We start from the raw sequence: 24,423 nt of genomic DNA, 5'->3' as shown, positions 1-24,423 counted from the left end.
CCTTCCTCTCCCAACCAATCGAAAAATCGACTAAATTATTAATAAAAAAAAAAACCCATCGGGCCCTCTTTCCCCGCCCTGGACCCTCACTAATTCCCCCCTTCTGAGTCTCGACCTAATTCCCCCCATCGCCAACCTAACTCCTTCCCCCCTCCTGCGAATCTTGACCTGATTCCCACCCCCCACCCTCCCGCGAGTCCCGACCTGATTTCCCCCCCCCCTTCCACGAGTCTTGACCTAATTTCCGGCTCAAAAACCGACCAAAACCGATTTCTAAAAAACAGACCGAAATCGACTTTACATCATTGCAGTTCGGTCGATTATATTGTAAAAATTTTTTGTCGGTTTTGACGAAAAACCAATTGAAACTGACCCATGCACACCCCTAGGTTTAGGGCATCTTAAGAGTATGTCAAGTATTAAAAACATTATCCAAATTTGTCCCATAATTGAATATAAAGTACCCAAATCTTATAATATCGGATTGATATTCATATGACAACAACTCATTTATATTTATAATCTTAACCGTATAAACACGATTAATACACAACACGTAATAACTCTAAATTCAAACCTATTTAAGATTGTGTTGCTTTTAATATCGTATTATCAAATCAAATTCAAAATTGTCAAATCTAAATTGTGGCAAAAGACAAGAGTAATAAAAAGATGAAAGGGTGTTTTACTAATTAATGGATTGATCTATTTCATAATGCCATGTGGTTTGCTATAACTGCAAAGGGAGAATCCAGCTACATACATCTGTCCTTTCCCATGTAGCTGTCTAAAATTCGTTTGTTGTTGGGTTGCCTGAAAATTAAATTAGTACAATAGAAAACCTCGGATCAAGATTAGTGTCATTAGATTAGGCAACAACCTTTGATGCTCTGTTTGGCGTTACTCCTAGGATTAGTGTGTCCTTGGATAGTGCACCGTGTTCGTTCCTTCCTTGGACAGCACGAGACCAATTCACAGGAAAAGACAAACAGCCGAGACGGAAAACTATGTTTCTGTTTTACACTTCGAAGACCATACACTTTTACTTCACTTCTTCCTATGTCTTAAGTTCCGAGTCAATCAATTAACGGTCTAACCCAAAGTTTTACACTTTTACTTAAGTCTGCCGCTGGTTAATATTTTAATTTCTTTATTTTTTTATATTTAAAAATAAAAAAAATAAGAAACACATTAAGATATTAAATCAAGACCTAATACTTTAAAAAGTTCGTAAATTATTTAAGAAATTTAAATAAGATTTTATTCTTATATTACCTTTAATCATGTATTTATATTTTTATTTCAAAGCAAATAGAAATAAAAATATCATTTGTCATTTCTTATGTCATGTGGAACTGATATGAAGAATGAAAATATCATGTGACTATGTCGTTAAAATAAAAATATAAGAATTTGATTGAATTTAATAAAAAAATATTTATTTAAATTTTTTTAAATAATTTAGGAGTTTTTTTATGTATTATATCTAAAAATCAAAATTCCTTTTGAAAGATTTTATACAAAATATGTAATCTTTTTAGACGACAAAATGCATTATTATACTTTAATATAGACTGAATATATTGTGATTGGTATTGGGTTTTAATTTTTTTTATCCATTTTAAATCAATTATTATAATAATCGTCACCTTTTCTTTTTATTTTATAATAATTCTTTAAAAAAAAGTAAATAGTAAAAAATAACTAACAAAAGAATATCCCAATCTTTCTCATTATGGTTAAGTTTAAGAGGTGACTCCTGTATTTTATGTAATAATTTGCCTTATGTAACACTTAGCTTCTATACTTCGAGTTGACACTTATTTTGATATTAATAGTGGAGATTAAGTACTAAAACTTAACTTATAAGTTATTTTTTACTTTAATTAGAGTGTCCGATAATTTGGGATTATAAAAAATACTTTGTTCAAGTGTAGCTTTAAATCTTTACATATACACTAATTCTTGATACAGAATTTGAGAGTATCATAATCATCCCACAATGAGTTAATGATCCATATTTCATTTTTCATGCATCTTAATATGTCCAAAAAAAAAATTTATAAAGTCGAGAGTCGAAAGATAAAAAGTGTGCAAATTATATACTTCTATAATCATCAAACTATTCAAGGTTGGAGATTTGGACCCTGTTAAGGAATATAATTGCTAAGCCAAATTGAGTCAAATTTGTGTTATGAAGGTTTTCACGAGTATATTTAAAATCGGGAGGTTTTCAAAAAACAAAATGTTCATCTTATCTTTTTGAAATGTTTTAAAATGAAGTTATTTCCTTGCTACCAAATCTCATTCTTACCAATCAAAATTCAAGGAGAAAAATTGCAGTAAGCATACTGACAAGCTTCAATATTCATTCTTTTTTTGTGGAGGTTTTCAAAAGTATATTTAAAATGGGTCAAAATATATAACTGAGAAACTAAAATGAGTCAATTTTGTGTTATGAATGTTTTTAAAAGTATATTTAAAATGGGGAGTGTTATTATATTATTTTATTGATAAATAATATTTTTATTTTGTTTTAGTTCTAAGAATATATAAATATATTATTATAAAATAATATTTATTATTTTAATAATAAAATAGTTATTAAAATATAATAATTAATAGACGGATTGGGCTAAATTTAGGCTCGACTTTAAAGTGAGAAGCCCATAAACCCAATCGAACCGACCCAATACGATCCATGAACACCTTTAATTGAGAGTGAGACTAATAAAAATAAAACATTTTTATCTAACATTATCTCATTAATTTACATTTTAAAATTATATTATATATATATTTGTTTTCTATTGATGTCTCCAAATATATATGATTTCCACCCATAGAAGAAATTATAGCAAATGTAATCTTGAAGTAAATCTATGAATCAGTTAATCAATTAATCAATCTATTTATAGTGATAAATTTTTGGAGTTCAATTTTGAATTAAATTTCTAATGACATATTGGGGCTCCTAGGCAAGGCCTGCCAAGCTTGGATTACAATTAATTAGTTGTGGGTACAGGACTAGTCAAATTTGGTCTCCTCTTTCAGTGGTCAACAGTCTGAACAAGAAGAGAATCAAAATGCAGTAAGGGCTTTGATTACAACCTTTTAAAAGTCTGAATGGGAGCTTGATTTGTTGAAGTGGGAATGGAAGTTGTATTTTCAAAAGTTTAAGCAAAAATGAACCCAACATGGCTTTAGAACTTTCCTTGATGTTGCATGCAGTTGATCATGGGAATTATTTAATTCAAAAGAAGGTTACTCAACGAACAAACCCTAATATAATTTTAGGTTTAGCTGCAAGACCTTTTCTCTAGTCAGAAACAGTGAACCCATAGTAATAACCATTTCATATTTCATAATCTTTCTTGACTTTTGATTAATTAATTAATTAATTTGGATGTAAACTTTGGTGATCTTCAAAATGGGCATAGCTAAATTGGACATCACTTAATTTTTTATTTTATAGAAAGAATTTGAATTTAAAACCTCCTTGTTTATAATGAAGGGTATTTTTTATTGACCTTGCACTTTTGTCTTTACTATTTGTATTTCTTGACAACAAAAATAAACAATGCATAAAAAATATCGAAAAATAAATAAAAAAAATTAAGTGTTTGGGATTATTACTGTCAAAAAAAATTATAACAAAATTAAATGATGTATAAAAAAATAAATAAAATTGAGTTAAATGTATACGTGTAATTATTTTCTTTTTTCATAAAGAATCATATTTAACAGTAGAAACAAGAAATGGGCCTAGGATTGATAACAAACTCATTGCAATTGAAGGTTTTGACCATTAATTTTATTTTATTTGGCACTACATTTGTAACCAAATGAAGTTATTGTGATAAGATATAACTCCAAATGTAATGCCAAATAAAGCTTTTCTACTTATGAAAATAATAATACAAAAAATCATAGATGCAATATAATTTTAATTATTTAAGGTTCAATTTAGTATTACCATTGCAATTAAAGTTCACTACAATCAAGATTATGATTTTATGCATTATTGTTACGAGCATATTAATTACAATTTTTTTACTATATTTTCAACAATTATATATTCAATAATAAACATATATTGTGTGAAGACTTATCAAAATTTTAAATTGACAATCAACTTAAGTTTTTGTAATTTTATTTTAAATTAAATAAGTAGTTATGATTAATAGTTGAATAATTATCATTAGTTAAAATACGATGCTAATATAATGTGTAAGTAATGTTATGTAATTATATCATCATGTCTTGTTAGCATGCCGCATTAATGTATTGTATTATCATCAACTATTACATATCAACATGCAACGTCAACACCATATGGTATAAAATGGTAAATTATGTTTTAACTATAATAATTAGTTAACGTTAATCATAAAGGTCTATTTTAGATCCAAAATAAATAATTTTTTTTAAATAATTCAAGAGTTTTTTAATATATTATGCTTTTTATATTTCGTAAAACCCACCGTAATATTTTTGATAAAATCCGGCAATTACGATGAAATGCAACTTGAATGGCAATATTAATCAAATTTGGAGAAAAATAACTTATAAAATATGAGATAAAGTTGATCACAACATCAACAATAAACAAAGATGATATTATTCATCTTAAAAAAAGGAAAATCAACCGCGTTGTGCATTTGAAAAAAAAAAAAACATATCAAAACAAAACCCCAAACGTAGTTAAGATATATTCATATATATGAGACAAAGTCAACTTAAGGCTTGAGAAAAAGACGAGATTTACCGGAACATTCGATAACAAATTGCTTCAACTTCAGCATGATGTGTCCTTTTAGGAATGTTCCGAGCTGTGGGAGAGTGACTGCTGGGGCCAACTCCCCCTCTTTGCTTATCGTGTTCCACGACATGTTCCCCACGTGTCAAAATGTAAAAAGACTATAATACCCCTCCCTACGAAGATGCCTCCTAATGTGATCATGATCCATAGAGCGAATCACCGAAATCCCACAGCTTCCTATAAATAAAGAACGTTCGATTTTCATGTTTTATTTTAGTTGAAAGAAATCCTTCCTATGAACAAACCCATCAAGGAAGAAGAAGAAGAAGAAGAAGAAGAAGGGAGATTATGAGCCCTACACAATTTCATGATCTCCACCACCACCACCATGCAAAGAAGGATACGATGTCCAATGGTAATGCCGCTGCCCTGTGCCCTCCGCCCCTGAAAATCAACAAAGACTCTCATTTGATCAGGAAATCATCATCTTCGTCGTCATCCTCGTCGGCAGCCTCCTCCCTAGGCGTCACCGGCACAGCCAAGCCTCCTCAACAGCAGCAACGCCACCCTGTCATCATCTACACGCACTCTCCCAAAGTCATCCACACGCACCCCAAGGATTTCATGGCGTTGGTGCAAAAGCTGACGGGGCTTTCACGTAGTGAAGATGACAATCATCATAATCATCACCATCACCACCATCACCATCATCATCATAATAATAACCATCACGACGCGCCTCATCAACCCAAGGTGGAGAACGGTGCCGCCTCGGCGGAGGAAGATAGCAAGAGGATCATCAATGACGATAATGATTCATCATCGGTTATAACAGATGAAAACGGTGAAGGGCAAGTTAACTCTTGCTTTGTACCGCCTTTGTTTGATCCACCACCAGCTCCATTTTTGACAAATATCCCAGTTTTTACGCCCAATTCGGCTGATTTTCTGTGCGTGAATCAGCCTTTTTATAATTACACGGATTCATTGTTCTTCACACCAAACATGAGGAGCTCCATTTCATCTTCAGGGTTGGAGGGGATGAATGAGTTTCGTGATTTTTGAAGTTTTGATTTTTTTTTTTTTGAGTCTTCTGTTCATTAATTTATCATTAATTTTTTTCGGGTAGTTTTGATTATTTGGTTTTATGATGCAAATAAGGGCTTCTGATTTTGTTCATGGAACTTCATGAGGAATAAATTTTTTACATTTATTGATTAATATCCATAGCTTTAATGATATCATTTGGATGAGACAATTAATTCTCTATTGCTACAATCTTTATTCCTCTGGTTTCTCTTGTGATCAAGAAGAAAGATTTCCTCTCCATTTTCAGCTGGAAAATTGGAAATTGAAATCAGAAATGGTTTTTGTTACAAACTGGGAGGAAAAGGGATATGGCAGTTTATATTTGCACAGCATCTGGTGAGAGGATAAGAGACCTTTCAGCAGTAAAAATGTCACATTATCATCTGATATTCTCTTTGCAGCTTTCGACCTAATACACTCCTAGGTGTTTTATGATCTTAGAATACATAAGCAGAGATTGTGTTGTAGATTTCATCCTATTTTGTTTCTGTTTATTTCAAATTTCAAATTACAATATAATTTTTCGAGAGATCTCCTAAATCTCTCTATATTTATCTTAAGATTCGAAAACTTGTTAACATAAAGTCTTAAGCTCTAAGATAATCAAAGGCAAAGCAATACATTATGGCAAAGGAAAAAGAAACAGCCTTAAACATCTTATGAATGATTATACATATCATTAGATCAGAACTACCAAGGCAGGATTTCCAAGACAAACAAATGACTTTTCTCTTTGCTTTCCTTATTGTTGTTTCCTTCCCCATTTTTGAGATCTACACTTCCTAGAGTTCTGTGATACAAATCCCATTACTTTACATGCACAATTATGTACAGTTAAAAATGAACACATCATCACTTTCTCTTCTTATCTTCCTTTTCTCTTTCAAGGACCACTGGGGCTGCTGGGATGCTGAACCACCACTCTCTCAATCTCCTCATCCATCTTTCCGTGCTTGTTTTCCTTGGTGGTGAATACCTAGTAAATGTCTCCAAAAAGATCAGGAGAACCATGTACTTACTAGGCATCAAGGCCAGAATCAAGGCAGTGAACAGAAGAGTAACTGCAAATTTCTCGCTTGCCTGGTAGATTAACATCATGTTGGCAAAATCAGCAGAATATAAAATTGGTCTCGTAAGTTTATGTGATTATTTAAATTCAAATAATTGATACTGCTGATCCGTTTTAAAGGTGAGAAACTGACTGAACAAGTAGGGACAAACTAAAAGAATACAACCTGTGGGAAAATGGACAGCAACAAGGCACGGAACTTGAGGAGAACAACGTTTCCGTCTTGGATAAGCTGTTCAACTTGAGATATTGCATTCTGAACAGCCAAAAGCTGCTCCATTGTGTTCATAGGTGGAGGTGCTATTATCTTGATTTCCTCCGCAGGCCGGCCTTGGTTGCAAAATCGCGTAAGAACCATAAAGATTGCAAAAAAGAGGAGCATCAATGCAAATGCATAACCCAGCCAACCCCTGAAATGGACGCCAAATGAATTCCAATGAAGATGACAATGAGAATGATGCATGCAAGGAAGCCAAATGTGATATGAAGATCAATATGAAGCCAACTCTATTGTGCTCTATATGCCAAAATGTTTTCTGTTTAGGTCAACCAATATCCCTTCTTTATACAAGAAGAACAAATATTTATGGTCAGCACAGTGCTTCCCCTTGTAACAAAGCATCATGACCTTCAAAGTTTACTTTTCTTTCACATGAACCTTCCTTCGATCAATGCAATCATGTCTAAAGACATATTTTCTTTTGCATAGGAGAGTACCTAAGGTGACAGTATCCCAATCGCACATTTACACAACTTGACTTCCAGTTATCAGTACACCAGCTTAACTCAGGATTATGTATAAAAAGTGCAGAAGGATAAAACCAGTCATTAGAGGCATTTAGAAGGTGCATTGAAAATAAAGCATTCAATTAAACTTGCCAGTCGACAGTCCTGTCCTCAATTTAGGTATACAAGAAAGCAAATAAAACTATGAACCTTCTTGTTGTGACAGAGTATGGATTAATTTTTCCTACTTCAAAGTTTACTTTTCTTACACATGAACCCTTCCTCCAATCAATGTAATCATCTCTATGACTTCTTTTGCTTAATAGAGTATCTAAGCTGAAAAGTATCAGAATCAAAATTTACACAACTTGACTTCCAGATATCAGTAGAACTACTCTATCTTAACTCAGGATTATTTATTAAAAGTGCAGACCAATCATTACAGCCATTAAAAACTACACTCCAGAAGAATGTGCATTGGAAATAAAGCATTCAGTTAATTTGATAGTTGACAACCCAGTCCTCAAATTAGGTACACAGGAAAGTAACAAGACTATGAACCCACCAAAATATCTATAAAACTTTATTCATGTCATGACCAGCAACATTTTCTTTTTCTCATTAAGTATCTGAATTCACAGTATCTTAATCAAACAAGGTAAACATAATATTGACATCCTGGTTCCTGATCTACCTTCTAGACCTACTTGAATCAAGATTTCATATAGGGCTTACCTACTACAATTTGTTTTTGAAAGTTAGGTTTACTTATACATTTGGTATCCAAACTATAGTGAAATTCTCGATTTGGTACCTTAAGTTTAAAAATTTGCAATAAGGTACTTGAATTTTGCTTCTATCCATCAATTTGCACATAGGAGAAACTAATGGTCTAAAGGTGTTAGTCTTGTGTATAAACTAATGGACAGAAGAAAAGTTTTGAGTACCTAATTGCGAATGTTTAAACTTTAGGTACCAAATCAAGAATTTGACAAGGTTTGGGTACCAAGTGTAACTAACCCTTTTATTTCTTTATTTGGAAAAAAAAAAAAGATAGGTCAACATCGATGATTTTAAGACCTTGACAAGGGATACATTACAAAAGAAGATGTCTGTAAATTAAACACAACTATACCTTATATAAACCCTACACATATTTAGTAGTTTCGGAACTTTAAAATCTACATTGTGTTAAAATGATGTCATTATCAGTTGCAACAACTTAGTTTTGTTGCTAGCATTTTACCGCCAGAATTCATTTGCTATCACATGCTTACCAAAAAATTAATAATAAAGAAAAATAGTTTATTCAATTGTGTCTTACCTGAAAATGATAAATGTGAATAACAAACAGAACACCAAAGACTTTAGAGGATCATCCCAATATATCAGAGAAAGAAGCCACTTCCCAACTTCCATCACTGGATGAAGCAACTCCTGCAAGTAGAAATGTAAAAAAAGCAAAATGAGATGATAGAACAACTCATGGAAGAGGGGGCAACGATCAGGAAAACGAACAGAATGGTAGAGAATTAAACCTAAAATAAGTTGAAGACACTATCAAAAGTACAGTTCATATTAATCACTCCGCTAACCAACACTGAATGGCATCACTAACAGACACAGACATTTGCTCATGCAGCATTTACAGTGTTCACAAAGTAAATTTAGCTCTGTAATCAAAATTTAATTAACAAATCCAGTTAATCAAACTCCCTATCTCTAATAAAACTTATTTTCAGTTGAACAATGAAAAGGGGCAAAGAAGGGTTAACGATCTTGAAATTCTATAGCAAATAGAGGTATCTTTTGCGATACCTTCATTACAGCTAAATTGGTGTCAATGCCTTCTACTTTAACTCCATCAACTGTTTCTTGCGCCAGTACCACTTTTTTATAGTTGTCTCTGGATTCCTTAACTGTTCTCTCCAACAAACTCATCTCACCCACAGCTACTTCACCCACAACAAGTCCAGCCTCACTGGGATTACTTGAACTTGAACCAAACACAAAACCTAAGTTTGAAACCATTGCCAAGGCTGAGATTGAGTACATGCCACCTCCAGCCACAGAATTGTTATCCCGATCTAGTTCCCTTGAACTTGACATATTTGCAAGAGTTTCCAGGATCAAATCTCCCCCAGGTAATTGATCACAAAGATTAAACATGAGAAGAGACTCGAACTGAATGGAGTTTGAGGAACTAATTTCGTGAATGGCTTGCACACGTAAAATTCCAAGTACAGCTTTCGAAAGTGCGTCATCCTTTTGAATTCCAGTAATGTTGAACTTATTTATAAATCTATGAACATATAAAATTTCCCGGATTATTGCTAGCCAGTAATCACGCCGAGTATGCCCTTTAAGCTCAGGAAACTCTATAACAACTGGTTCTGATCTACAAGAAAAACACCATAAACAGTCAATAGAAAAATTATATACTCGGACAAGCTTTATGATAAAACCAAAACATGAAATGAATTTGCTGATTAGTTGAACACCAAAATATTACAGATTTCTATTGGCCAGTTACAAGAAGCAAATGAAATAAATATGCATCATGCCTTACAAGGAAATTGATTTGTACAGGACTGCCTTGTCAAAAAGTCGAGTACCCCATGGCCCAGTCAACTCAGGTTTAACAATTTGTTTTAGATCATCAGACAAATCATATCTTTTTGGTTTGTCATAAGATACAACACGAAGGGCTTCAAAGTACAATGCATGATCTGTCAGAATTAATCGACCTGCAGACATGCAAGGTCAAACTTAGAACAGGCTAAATATTGAATTGTATATTAAGCGACAACCAACACTATTTACCAAAGAGAGAGAGAGAGAGAGGAAAGGAAAAGTAAGGTTGCGTTCATAAATTTCATTAACAAAGATATCATATAGCTTATTGCATAAAATGTTTGCTATCCCATCAACTTACCTGGCCATGTTGATATTCCAACATGTTCAAGAACCGGTTGAGTAGTGACTGTCCCATCCACCTCAAGTATCTTTTCTTCTCTTGATGATCGAACAGCAGACAGAAGAGATGATTCTGATTGGCTCTTCATCTTTTTAATCACTCTATAGAGATCAAATTTTAAAATATTATATTCAGTTATGTGAACCTACTAATTATAGAAGCTGTCACAAATCACTAGGCCTTTGATGTGCTATGAAACTTCTATGGATGAATTTAAAAATAAAAACTCAAACCAATGGCATAGTCAACATCAGAATAGAGCAAATGGCCAAGAGATATATAGAAAAGTAACTAAATTATACTAAGCTTCTAAGCAAAACTTTATATATCATATAATTCATCATGTCAGTGGTGTTACCTCACATACCATTGCCGATTGGTTAGTTAAATGCTTAAGCATGATATTAGAGGCCAAGTTGTTTGTAGGCCTATTTGTTTCAATTGTTAATATGGGGATTACATGTAAGGGAGAATGTTAAATGATGCAATCTCACAATAGTTTTATTTGGGTTTTGTGGTGTTCTTCGATTTAAGTTGTAGCTCTCTACTTATTGCCAATTGGTACAGCATAGATGCTTAAGACATCATAACAACTATGATCAAGGATTATGAAGCCCCTCAATTCTTATATATCTGTTTCAATTACATCTAAGGTGAAGTTAAACCAAAATCTCAAGACTGCCCGCGTTTTGCTCATCAGATTCCTTTAGTAAAATAAACATAAGAAATTAACCAGTAATTTATATAGAAAGCACACGGCACACAATCTTGACTTATTGATAAATGAAAACAATTAATAAGTCTGGAGGTATAAATTTAGTTCAAGTTATGCATTTCATTAACCAAATTCTGAACTTTTGTACCATGTTTGGAGGCATCACAAGAATTTCAGAAGGCTCAGTTCTCTATATGATTAAAGTGTTGAAATTTGGGAATAATGCTCATTTGGTGTTTGTGAATATATATTCAATAAAGAAATGTCAGAGGATATTAAGTTGGAGCAAAGCAGAAAAGCATGTTCACAGGTAGCATACTTTCTCAATAGAAATCAAGAAGACACAAAGAATCTATTCTATACCAAGAGTCAGACTAGGTATCATGCACAACTGGATTGAAGAATATATATATAGGTAGCATACTTTCTCAATAGAAATCAAGAAGACACACAGAATCTATTCTATACCAAGTGTCAGACTAGGTATCATGCACAACTGGATTGAAGAATATATATATATATATAATATTCAAAAATTAGGATAACAGAAACGTGAAAGATTTTAATTTGGACAAAGAATATACTAAACAATGAGTGAACATCAATAACAGCTCAGGGAAGAATAGTGTGTGCTCTAGAAATTGTGCCAACGATCAAGAGGAGACATGTTCTCTCCCATCAATGATAGGGACCATAACCTTGGAATGTGACATGAATCCCAACCCATAGTGTTATTGACTTAGGTTGTAGCTACCAATTAAGTCTATCAATATAAACTGTTTTAACCAAGAATAAACTATCCTGCACTTTATAATTCAAGGATCAATACAAGGTCCTCTTCTTTATCAAGAATAATTCTCATTACCCTCCCACTAACCCTACAGAGACATCATCCCTCTGATTATTTAAAATAATTGTCCCTCCCTATCAGTAATTCATCCCCTACATGATTGGGCATCTTCTGTCAAGAAAGTTTTCCTTCTTCTCCCCACAAAATGTATTGGATTGAGACTCATATACAGGTCCTTTCTTCATAATTCATGTCAGAGGACTTGCCTCAAAAGTTAGATTTCACATTAATGTGAACTAGACTTGGTTTTACACCTATCCTGTCAACCTTTTTGGATAGCTATAATACAGATGCACCTTAGAACAATTTAAAAATACTCAGAATACAGCACGAAATATGGGTATTGGAAATGTCATATTCAAACCTACAACCACAAGCACATTCAAGGAAAAATAACACATTTTAAGTTTAGATTAACAAGCATAACACCCATGAGATGTTCACTTTATAAAAAAATGCTAAAAGTAACATCATATCAGTATTATTCCCATCACAACTTACATCAGTGGGTCCAAACATGTCAGAATTTGGAAACTCCATGCTACATGCTAATGTTAATTAAAAGAGAAAAGAAGGATGCTCAGGGGCAGATGCTTGCATAACTCCCCCTACAAAAGTATATACTATATACATTTTACTCTTAATGGCCCCTTCAAAATAATTTCTTTATTTAATAACTACTACAAATAAAGAATAACAAAATGACCCCACATGTCCCACTCAAATTTACGCTCTTTAACTCTTAAGTTTTTCTACACCTCTTTCTCTCTCTCTCTCTTTCTTTTCCTCTTTATCTTCTCTTTTGTCCTTTTTTGGTTGTTGGTTAAGTTCAACATATTAGGTTTAAAAATTTTTAGCCCTTATTCCTCTTTGTCTTTGGCCCTCCCAACAAAAGTTGGCTAGCTCGACCCCTGAGGATGCTAGGGGGGGTTGAAACTTTGAAAAATCAGCAACTGACTTTCTCAGACTAAGCTCTATTTGGCAGTTGTAGCTATAGTTGCACTGGGTAAACTATTTTCAGTTCCATCTAATATGCTCTCCAAGCCCTTCAATAAACTGTTTCCTTTTAAAAGAATATAAGTTCTCGGCTTTCAGTTTTTCTTCTGATAATTATCATACTCTAGAAAACCTTTAATCTTGTTTGAGCTTATTTTAAGGTCCCTATAAGTGGTTGTTAGTTGTCAAGTGATTAATACCTTCAAGGAATGAGAGCTAAGCAAAGCACAAATTATCTTATGATTGAACAATGAACACTAATTTGTTACAGACACGTAATTAGACCAAAAAGGAAATAAAAGTGGGGCAGGAAAGCCATATGATATTCACATGGTAAGGGCCCTTACCTTTCCAGTCCATTTAGGTACTTGTCATAGACAGAGAAATGAAGCCTACCACCTGTTGAGGTCGTAAGAACGTTGAAAAGGTTCTCAGAAATAATCACATTGGCAATGATTGGAACTGCTGGAGCTATTCGAGAGAAGGCTTCCACCCCAACTGACAGATCATCATCTAACTGCAAGCAAGACAAAATGATTGCCATAAGTTTCAGCACAACCCTAAGGTTTATTCAACAATTACAGGTACTACAAAAGCCACTCTCCAAATATATGCTAACAGTTTAAATGAGCATAGTATGAAAAAAGAGCTTTTAATTATGCCAGATGTTAGACCATTCAGAGTTTCCACACAAGATATGTTTGAAAGAATCCACATTCAAAACAACTAAAAGAAGCAAGCATAAATGCAGCCACTTCAATAGATAATTACATACAATAGGAATCTTGTGCAAGCTGATGAAACTTACATTAATTAGAGATTGGCTGGCAGCTGATGGGGCCTCCCAGGCTACCATCATGTCAAATGTAAGGCGTCGAAATTTTTTATCAGCCAGATGACCCATTACTTGAGTAGACAGAGCAAGCGCCCTGAAACAGCAGTATTCCAAAAAGTTCCTGGCATACTGTGATCTATGCTTTATAAAATCAGAAGCCTCAGCATTGAAGCTTTCCTGAAGCTCACTTGAAGAGGTTTCAAGGATTCTGCATCATTTTGTTTTTGTCCATAAGGTAACTATATATCAGAGTCAAAAGGCAATTTGCATTATTCTTATTTGCATATAGGATGAATTAGAGCATATAAAAACCTAAAAGCCTAATTAAACAAAAGAACTTCTAATCAGCTTAAGGTACAAGTTACACATAAAGTTTATGTACTTATAATAAGCAGGGTACCAATAACAACGTAGTAGCAGAGACAAACCTACTTTGAGCATCTGCGCACAACGATATTTGCAACGGGAGAGAGCTCAGGTATCCAATTCCTTCCAGCAGATGGAGACCTCTCCAACTCTTCAAATTCCTCTACAAAGGAGCTTCGTTTGCTAAGTAACCATTTAAATGATCCTTCTTTTACCAAAGCCTCAAGCATATTTCTAGTTTTGCTTGCCACCGCCATTTCTAACTTTCCCTTCAAGTCATACACGCTGAAATGCAATCCACAGACAAATTGCCTCAAATCACTATATTAAATTTAAATGTCCCAATATAAAACTTTCAAGTCCACCAACCTTTCAACGCATCCAACTAGCATTAGCCAAAATTAACTTAAAATTAATTCAAAATCCAAGTAACATATTTCTGCAAGAATTTCAAATGGCAACCAAAATCTCAAAAGATTCAAGATATAACTCATCCGATTAAAAATATTTGCGAACAACTCCAAATATTATTAAAAATCCAATTGAAGGGCCAAGCTAATAAAACTCTCAATCTCAGCATCTTTAACTAAACCATATGTAAAAAAAAAAATCATACTTTTTTCAAAACCCAATTGTTGAATTCCTCAAACAACCTAATCCCAAAAACTTAAACTAACTAAAAGATGGGAAAAGAAAGAGAAAACACTGACCTTAAGAAAATGTGAACCTTCAAATCCTTCTAAAACCCCAAAACTGTGCACTAGAAAATCTCTGCTGATGCCTGCAACATTTCAAGAACCCAATCTCAGATTACCTTAATTAAACAATTTGCCACCAACCCATTTCCCCAAATGGCAAGATTCACAAGATTACCTCAAAAAACAAGAGTCTCGAAACAACTTCCTTTTCAAGAAAATTCATTATTCTTTAATGGGCTTTTAAGCAAAAGAAAAGAAAAGAAAAAAGAGATAGAAAGGTGAGAGCTGTGAAATACAGTAGCTTGAACTACGTAGGGAACTTTCATCATCGGTTAAAGAATAAAGCTTTCGGTTTTTGGTGCCTTTGGGGGCGGTGATCAGAAGAGATATGCTGCAGCTCGAGCAAGGACGTGACTAGCTTTGATTGGTTGGAGGGCTTCGGGGAGGTCAGAGTTGGGAGGCAAAGTTTGGAATCGGGTGACGTGGACATCGTCCAGTTTTTGACACAGTCCTTGATCCTAATCCTGTTATCCCACGCGATGAGCCGTTGCCCATGCTGTAAGCGCGTAATCTGTTTGGAGACATCATTTTGGTTTGGAAACATGACATCTGTCGCCAGATGTTTGTCTCAACTCTATATCCCACCCATAACTGACGTGATCAAAAATTTTCCATTTAATATATTTAAATTTTTTTTATACATAAAAGTTCCAAGTAATTTTTTTTTATATTAGTTTATAGGGTAAAATATTTTTATTTTTAAAATTTTTTTTATCAAATTTACATAAAAATCTAATAATTTTCAAAATAAATATTTTATCTCAAAAAAATATTTTTCGTTTGATGTGTAAATTTTATCATTAGTCAATTATTAATGTTTTCGGATGATGTGATAATATTAAAAAAATAATTTTATTTTGAATTAATTTTAAAAATTTTTTATATAATTTATTAATTTTTTATTAATAAGAAAAAGCTCCTCATTTGGGTAGTACTAGAGCTCTCTTGGGAAGCTTGACAAAGGAGCACCAGATCGGAGCTCTGGTGTTCTCCTGGGAGTTTGATTTAGGGCTCCTTAAAGGAGCACCGATGCTCCCTTCTCAGTAAGTGTTTTCCTTTTTTCAGCATCTTTATTTTTTAATTTTTTCAAAATATAATAATAATTTTTTAAATTAATAAAAAAATATTTATTTTTTTCATAATCTCTATTAACCAGTTTGTACTCTTTGAGAGAAGTGTTCATTTAATGTATTTACTTGAAACTTTGATTAAACTTAAAAGGTGTGATATTTATCTATGAATAAAAAAAAAAATGAATAAATAACAAAACAAAAAAAAATCAAATAGTTTTTAGATTGTGACCATATTTTTCTAAAAAAATTATTCATTTTTACTATTAGTGTCACGATACAATAAACTAGTGATTGATTACGTTTTAAATTATCAAATTCTTAATAGAGTTTTTTTATAAACAAATAGCATAATGCAATTAGAAAAAAATTCAAAAAAAGTTAAGTGAAATGTTTCTATTGGTTTATTTTTATTGTCAACGAAACCTATTTATAAGCAAAGATATAATTTTATACAAATATATAACATTTTGAATAAATATAATTTTTTAATAAAAATAACTACTCAAAAGATTTTTTTAATATGAGATTATATCTCGTGTTATTATTATTATTAAAATATCCAATATAAAAGAATGCTAGTTTAAATTATTGTTAATGGACTCAATAAAAGTTTTAATAAAAGTCAAGAGGCATACCCTAATTCTTGGCTTAATGCTTGTTTGGTCTAACTTTTTTTCAACTTATCTATCTCTTAAAAGTAAAATCAAGTCAAACAAAAATTTAAAAAGCTCTTAAAAAAATAAACAGTTTGTGTTTAAAAAAAATTTGAAAAAAATAGCATTAGAAAAAGCTCCAGCTCTTTTTTAAAAAACAAGCCTCTTTTATAGGAAAATTTTTATTTTTATTTCAAAAATGTCCTCATCTATTAAAAATAATCTAGCATTATCTATTTTTATTTTATATGATTTTTATAAATATTAAATTTATGTTATATAAAAATATTTTATACTTTTTATAAATAAAAAACTAAAATTAACTTTTTTCCATTATGAACAAAAGAATTTACGATTAATAGAAAATTATTTATTAAATACCCTTTATAGTAATTTTAATCAAAATTAAAACTTATGTAAATTATTTTGTCAAATAACTTATTTATAAAAAAGAACTTGTAAAAGTAAATTTACCAAACATATTTAACTTAATTTTAAAAGTTATTATTTTTCATAAGAGCTTTTAAATTTTAAAAAAAAAAGGTTAAGCCAAACAGGTACTTAATGGATTCATGAAGCAGGTTTTTTTATTTTTTTTAAAATATAATATAGATATGTAAATAATTATTTTTAAAAAATGTTGTCACCCACTCAATGTCATGTTTGATTATGGTAATGGTAGACATGTATTTTTTTTTCAAATTATTTTATTCATGTGAACATAGAACATTAAGCTCTTGCTTGATGTTCCTTATTAAATTATCGTAAGTAGAGCATTTTTTTTTATTTAAAGTAAAGGAATTCAAAGTTTATTTTTTAAGTAAAAAATTATATATTAATTAATGAGTTAAATATCCGAATACAATCATAAATAGAGTATTTTATACTGAAGACTTTCAATAAAGTCATTTGATTGTGATAGCCCATTAAGGAATTAATTTATTTTTTAATGCTTGATTTGTAAGAATATCAAGATATTCATGAAGTTAAAAGATAAATAAAGGGTACTTATAATTCTACAATACACATTTGAAAATAAATCATTTAGATTCTTATTTATTTTGTTGGTGAAATTTATATTTAGAAATTAATTAATAAATATTAGACTTCAATTATTTTCTTGCATTTATATTATTGACTTCAATAACATTAATTTAGATCCAATCCCTCTGTAGTATTGGAATGACCATTTATCGTTAATCAATAATTAATAAGATTATTGAAAATGATAATAAATGAATAAAGTGAATGACACATGACCTTTTCCACTCGTGATGGCCTTTGCCAAATGATTCCATTTTAGTATTAAATGAATTAATTTCTGCTTTTGAATTAGCCCATTCTTTACATATGAGCCCCAAAAGTTTCGAATTAAGGGGCCTGATATTTTTCCCAACCCAACCCAAAATAAACAAACAAACAAAAAATAAATTATCTGTTTGTCTAATTTAATATGGCTTTTTGGTAACCTAATCTAATAGGAATGGTAATGGGTATTTAATTTTCATGAAATCAGGTCAACCCGACCCATTTACATAGGATTTGGATACAGGTTTTGAGACAAGTTCGGGTATCATCTTTACATATTCCATATTCCAACTATGGCTGTTTTTTCTATAAATAATAATTATGACTGTTATTAGTAAACAGTGGATATTTAAATTGTTGTTTCTTATACCTTAGAATTTGTTTATTATTAATTATGGTGAATTTTTTTGTTCATGGGTATTTTTATTAGTAAATTGTATATATCATAAGAGAAATAAATTTCTTTCTTAGTCGGGTTCGAGTCAATTTATCAAGTACCTATGAAATAAATTTCTTTCTTACTCGGGTTCGAGTCAATATATCACAACAAGTACACTATCTTTTATCATTTTTATAGTCTAGTAGTTCAAATCTTTTACAAAGAAATGAAAGAGAAATTTAGCGCTTTAATATAAGATAAACAATCGTAACTCTAAACCTCGGTAACCTAAATTATTTTTTACTTATTCAAAAAAAAAACAAGAATCGAAACTCAACTTTTAGAGTAAAGATATTCATGCATGATCTATGAATCAAATACTCAAATACATTAATCTCCCAAGTGATAATGTATTTGTAACTTTGGAGTTTGCATAACATGTAGTGGAACATAAATTCTTCTTATAGTGTTCATAGATTAAATAACTGGAAATTTGTATAGGCAAAGCTTTATTTTGGGCTTTATTCATTTGGAAGAAGGCTACCAGCTCTGTCGAGTAGGCCTTGTGCGTCAGTGAACCCACTTGCAAAATGGAATGGAACACGAACAAAGGCTTGTTTGATCAAAATTTTTGTTTTAATTGTATTTTTTGTGTTTAAATGGTTATTTTATTATTAGCATTTTGCACAGCTTATATAAGGGAAAGAGAAGAAAAGAGAGAAAATAAATAATTTTTAATATATATAAAAGAAAAGAAATACCACTTAATTTCAAGTTAGTTAGTTTTGAAAATCTTTTTTCTCTTTCTCTCTTTCACACATACACACACATATATATAAACCTAACCACTCGAATTAAGAAAAGGAATGAAAATTTGGAGTTTTTAAAATTTGGCATAATTCTGAGAAAAATTCTTGCATTACTCAAAAAAATTAAAATAAATTTATTTTGAATCAAATAGACCATTATGATTAACAGTTAATTAATTGTTATTAGTTAAAATTTTATTTATCATTTTATGTCCACGTGACGCTTACGTGGATGGTAAAAATATCACATAGACATATCATTATATCACATTATCATCTACTATGACATACTATTATATCATGTCAGCATCACATGATATCAAAATAATAAATTATATTTTAACTAATCACAATTAATCAATCGTTAATTATAAGAATATATTTAATTTTAAAAAAATATATAAGGGTTTGATTGAATGTAACATGATATCAAAATAATAAGTGTTATTTTAACTAACCACAATTAATCCACTATTAATTATAAGAATATATTTAATTTAAAATAAAAATATAAAGATTTGATTGAATGTAATAAAAAAATAAAATTTATTTAAATTTTTTTCAATAATTCAAGAACTTCTTTAAGTATTATGTCTTCAAATTTTAAAATACTTTCAATTGCAAGGGAAGTGTGAATTCTAAAGCCTCGATCTTGTCTTAGTGTGCAATAGTTGCTTAAACCATGTCTTAATAGATAAGAAACCGAAACTCAAAAACTTTGTCATCCTAGTTGGATTTTCAAACTAAATGTGTGGGAATGTGTTAGGGACAAAAACCTATCTAACATGTCTTCCTAGTAAATATATTTATATCCAGCAAAGAAACCAAAAATCCTTGTAAATCATGCATCACGTGCAAGTTTTGTTTTCTTTCTTTTGTCTAAACCCTTTGGTAGGGGCATAAGGTTACATTTGGAGAACAGACCTAACGTGATCAGTCAAAAAAGATGGGTAACTCACTATCCTTGTTGGATTGGATGGTCAACACTACACTCTTCTGACTATAACAAAGAACAATTAGATAGACAGATAGACATGCTAGTGGCATCAGTTCACTGCTTGGTAGATAAACACATTGCCTTCATTTCCACCATAAGGATAATATAATTATCTGCCACCACCTTGAAACCTCAATTGTCATTTCAGGAACATGTTTAGTTAGAACATCTGTATCGATTTTACTTGAGCGGGAACCCTAAAAGTCAGCATTTTCACACTGCAATGGAACTTATATGAGTTGTTGGGCAATCATTTTTATGAGGAATGATCTTTACCTCCTTTATGATACAAGGGTTTATGTGGTGATCAGCTTATTTGTCCTCCCACACAGCCCCCCTTCCCCATGATATTGTTTCAATGTATGAGGGATGACACAGAAAGCTACTTTAGGATTAAACCTTTTGAGTTGAGGCTTTAGTTTTTGAATGCTTAAAACAAAGATATGGAAGCATGCAGGAAGATTTAATTGCATTTTTCAATATCGTAGTGGGAATTAATAAGAAGACTGACTAGCTAACAACCTCCTCCACCTCCTCCACTTCTTAAGCATCAAGCCCCACTGTACTTGGATCCTTGAACTTGCCCCTATAAGTTACCCGTCCTGATCTCTCCAACTTCACCAAATATGTGACCCTAAATCTGAATTGGGGAATTATAATACAGGGAAATCTATCCTTTTAGTTACTATGGGACCCTCCAGTTTGAGGCCGTTCCTCCCTCCTAGTTCATGCATGCTCCAAGAGACAAGCAAAAGACTTGGTCAAAAGAGGGTCAAAGAAGAAAGATTTTGATTGGGAAAGGGTAACAAAAGTGGCTTTAAAAGGTGCGTAAGCTCTTATCATTCAGAGATGTTGGGGAACCCACGTTGCCCATCCTCTTGCGGGCATGGCTGGTCCATCTCAAGCTGTCCTCCCCCGCTTGCATCCCCCAATTTCTAGTATGCACTGCATCTGCCCTCCATTCTCTTTTTCATTTTACACTATACAACAAAATATAACTAGAAATAAATAACTAAAACTTGTTCCCTTCCCTTCCACCCCCCCCTATCAACTTCTCCCCTCCAATCATTCACTTGATGAATTGGCAACATCCATTAGATTTCATGTATCCTTCTATTTTGTGGGATCCAATTCAGTCTTTTCCACGTGTATTCGACAATTGGCCATGGCCTCTTCATTTGGCTTTGTAACTGGAAGAAATTTGTTGCTTCTCTAATTTGTAACGCGTATTTGCATGAAAATCTTATTGTTTTATGGGACACCCTCTGAAAATGTTGGTGCCAAAGAGGATTAGCAGTTTCTGAATTTTTACCGACAAATGAGATTTTTTCATAACAACTTGTTCCATATTATTATTTGTTTGAGTTCTTGGTCCTACAAGTCATGGAGCTAGCTTGCTCTGCTGATATCCAACAATGATAACCAGCTGGTCCTTTACCTATGGTCGATTATATAAATTTTAAACATTTACATTTGAATGATTGTACTTTGGGTTCAAATCATCATAAAGATTTCAAGAAAGAAAATATTAAGTATAGGTTTGGATGAGCAAGTTGAGATGAAAGTCCATCATCGAAAAGTTAAGGCAAACAACATGTGATGCTTCTTTTCTGTTGTTTCTTCTGAAAATTGTCAAGGTTACATGTCTCTACTCAAAGCTTTTTAGATGACAGGTTGTGGGGGTATAAAGTCTCAAGACTAAAACAGTAAGTGTATCCTTGGTGCCATTTTCTATATACGAAGGCCTAAGTGCTTCTTTGAGTTATTTCCAATAGAGACGAAGGTAGAACTACAGTGGCTCAAGTTTTATGTTTTATAAAAGCTTGATTAAAATGGGCTGCATGAAAGCTCATGTCTGGTTCATTTTGTTCATTTGTCGGGTTTTTTGTATCATTTCTTAATCAATTTACGATGGATTTTTCTTAATTTTTGTCATTAACTAATGTCTCATATGCAAGTAAAGTCTGTTCAGAAAGGAACGGTTAAGGATTATTTAACTAAAGTTATTGGTCATATTAAGCTCAATGTCTCAAAGTCCAAATGATCTTTTGGCTCTTTATGCTGTCATTTTGATCATCCTTACTCTAACACACAGCACTCAAGTCTAATCACGTCGATTAGTGTTTAATTAAGCTTTGAATGATATGGCTCCACTGAGAAAAATTGCCGGAATAGCAGCCATGTTTTGATCTTAATTGCGAGCTTAAATCAAAGGGAATTGACCAAAGAGACATGAAGAAAACAAGAAGAAGAAGAAGCAAAATGTACTTGTAAGCTTTTCTTGTAAATATTGAATAGAATTCCAATGCTCGTGACTGGCAAATTACAAGTACAAATTTTTTCACTTATGCTAGGTACAGCATCAAGTGGGGTACATTTCTGCTACTTTTAAACTTGGAAAAGTGTTGAAAAATAGAGCATCTTCATGTGTTGTAAGGCAAATTAGGTGTAACATCTTGAAGTTAAGTCAAAGAGGACCATGCTGCTGAGTGGAAGCAAGCTAGCCCTCCAACATATCCTTCTGATCTCATCAATCTATCCAACTCTTTTGCCTCCTGTGCTTTTGCCCTCTGTAATGTGATACATTGCAACCAAAAACTAATCTGTCAGATTAAATATTTACACAAAGGAATAAAAGACTAGGAGCTTATAAAAAAAAACTTTCTGGGAAAGCACCTGCATTCTCTCCATGGTATCTGACTCTGAGTTGAAGTCATAATATGTGCTTGCTGCCGTCAGCTTCATAGAAAGAAACTGTAACATTTGGAAAACAAGTAAAAAATATACATTTTAGGTCTCAGAAACTTTGTTAGAAACATGCATACATGCAATACATATATACAAACGTACATACACTGCATATACACATGCACACATACATACATGTATTTATAGTGTATTTTGGATTGAATCATTGATCCAAAAAGTTGAATGAATCAGTTAGCTTTCAACTCACCTCAACCTGATTCTGCAAGGACTGGACGTAATTGATTATCTCATCTAACATCACTGCCATGCCCATGGTCTGCAGATTATCAACACAGTTGAAAATGTAAGAGAAACTTTGTTGTTTTTGCTGCTTTCAATATATTACAGGATGCAAATTGAGGCAGCAGCGTTTGGGAACAATTCCTTTTTCCTTGAAAGGAGAAAAGCATTTTACCTTGTAGCATCCCGGGACAATATCTTGCAAGCATCTCAGTCTCTCATTGATTTTCCCTCTTCTAACCTGATTGACGGAAAATGCATCATTTTCAATAGGTTGACATAGCTATATCAATCAAATACAGAAAAGAAATAAGGCATGAATTCCAATTTCTTGAGAAGGGAGGAGTTATCACTTATTTTTTACTCTTTTCAGCAATTTTAAATTAAGTTTTATCAGTAAAGGTATGTACCCTTTCTGCCAAACTGTGACTATCAGTTGCTTGACCTCTTCTGGCTCTGACATGAACCACTTCTTTTGGTTTCTCCTCTTCCTTCTCATTACTTCTTGCTCTTTTCCTTCTTCCTGAATTCTGCATAACAATCAAACCAATACAAATTGAAAAACCTTAAAAACTCTATCTTACATATTAAAGAAAAGGCTAATTTAAACATAAGATATACTTACATTTCTTCTCTTGATTCCACTTTCAGTAACCTGCGGAGATGATGAGTTCCCAGAACTGCTTTCTGATACATCCAATGCTTTCCTCTTCTTGCTTTCATGAAATTCAGTTTTAGCTGTGACAATGGGCTGAGCAACTGACACTACTGAACTCTGGTTGCTATGATGGATAAAACCTGGCAAGTTTTCCCCCCAGTTATTGCCTGGAATCTCAGGTGCTTCATTGCTGAAGAAGCTGTCATTGGAGAAAGGCAAGAAGCTTTGGAAATTCAAGGCTGAATTGTCAATGACACCTTGGCTCAGCTCAGCAAATTGGTTGAGTGATTCCATGGCAGGATCAGTATCCAAGAAAGAAAATGATTGTTTAAAACTTTGAAAGTCTGATGTGAAATCAGCCATGAGCAAATTTATGAGACACAATGTTTTCAATTTTCCAAATTGCCAAATGGTT

The 24,423-nt window shown here is 32.3% G+C and overlaps 3 protein-coding genes across 5 annotated transcripts; 1 reads left to right on the top strand and 2 right to left on the bottom strand.

Annotated features, from left to right (window-relative positions):
- The first annotated feature begins 4,975 nt into the window (after window positions 1-4,975).
- On the top strand, window positions 4,976-5,983 carry LOC110422397 (VQ motif-containing protein). Its single transcript, XM_021436276.2, has one exon. It carries the CDS (start codon window positions 5,111-5,113, stop codon window positions 5,825-5,827), a length of 717 nt encoding a protein of 238 aa, XP_021291951.1. The 5' UTR covers window positions 4,976-5,110; the 3' UTR covers window positions 5,828-5,983.
- A 461-nt stretch (window positions 5,984-6,444) lies between these two features.
- On the bottom strand, window positions 6,445-15,758 carry LOC110422396 (uncharacterized). Of its 3 annotated transcripts, XM_021436273.2 has the most exons (11): window positions 15,259-15,758; window positions 15,096-15,166; window positions 14,452-14,670; window positions 13,993-14,227; window positions 13,532-13,701; window positions 10,582-10,724; window positions 10,216-10,393; window positions 9,465-10,044; window positions 8,971-9,083; window positions 7,087-7,330; window positions 6,445-6,931 (listed from the first exon to the last, which is right to left on the bottom strand). In XM_021436273.2, exons 3-11 carry the CDS (start codon window positions 14,640-14,642, stop codon window positions 6,704-6,706), a joined length of 2,082 nt encoding a protein of 693 aa, XP_021291948.1. In that variant the 5' UTR covers window positions 14,643-14,670; window positions 15,096-15,166; window positions 15,259-15,758; the 3' UTR covers window positions 6,445-6,703. The 3 variants fall into 3 exon arrangements, with proteins under 3 accessions (XP_021291948.1, XP_021291950.1, XP_021291949.1); XM_021436275.2 differs by lacking the exons at window positions 15,096-15,166; window positions 15,259-15,758 and having other exon boundaries at window positions 13,993-14,258; window positions 14,452-14,592; XM_021436274.2 differs by lacking the exons at window positions 15,096-15,166; window positions 15,259-15,758 and having other exon boundaries at window positions 14,448-14,586.
- A 6,800-nt stretch (window positions 15,759-22,558) lies between these two features.
- BEE3 (BR enhanced expression 3) lies at window positions 22,559-24,415 on the bottom strand. The gene is given in 7 exon segments (XM_021436682.2): window positions 22,559-22,854; window positions 22,856-22,932; window positions 23,039-23,116; window positions 23,319-23,387; window positions 23,526-23,591; window positions 23,761-23,880; window positions 23,976-24,415. Coding segments are annotated over 7 exon segments (831 nt in total). The 5' UTR covers window positions 24,372-24,415; the 3' UTR covers window positions 22,559-22,829.
- Between the last annotated feature and the right edge of the window lie 8 nt (window positions 24,416-24,423).

The sequence above is a fragment of the Theobroma umbraticum genome, unplaced genomic scaffold (genome assembly GCF_002168275.2).
Source record: "Theobroma umbraticum cultivar Fairchild unplaced genomic scaffold, ASM216827v3 scaffold_146.0, whole genome shotgun sequence".
In the NCBI taxonomy this organism is placed as follows: Eukaryota; Viridiplantae; Streptophyta; class Magnoliopsida; order Malvales; family Malvaceae; genus Theobroma; species Theobroma umbraticum.
Note: the sequence above shows the minus strand (reverse complement) of the source record. Positions and strands in the feature narration are given on the sequence as shown.

Coding starts and splice junctions, on each gene's coding strand:
- LOC110422396 (XM_021436273.2), bottom strand. CDS start 14,642: ATGGCGGTGGCAAGCAAAACTAGAAATATGCTTGAGGCTTTGGTAAAA. Junction 10,725..13,531: donor TACCTAAATGGACTGGAAAG/GTAAGGGCCCTT, acceptor TGATCTCTATAG/AGTGATTAAAAAGATGAAGA. Junction 6,932..7,086: donor TGCTGTCCATTTTCCCACAG/GTTGTATTCTTT, acceptor TTAATCTACCAG/GCAAGCGAGAAATTTGCAGT.
- LOC110422397 (XM_021436276.2), top strand. CDS start 5,111: ATGAGCCCTACACAATTTCATGATCTCCACCACCACCACCATGCAAAG.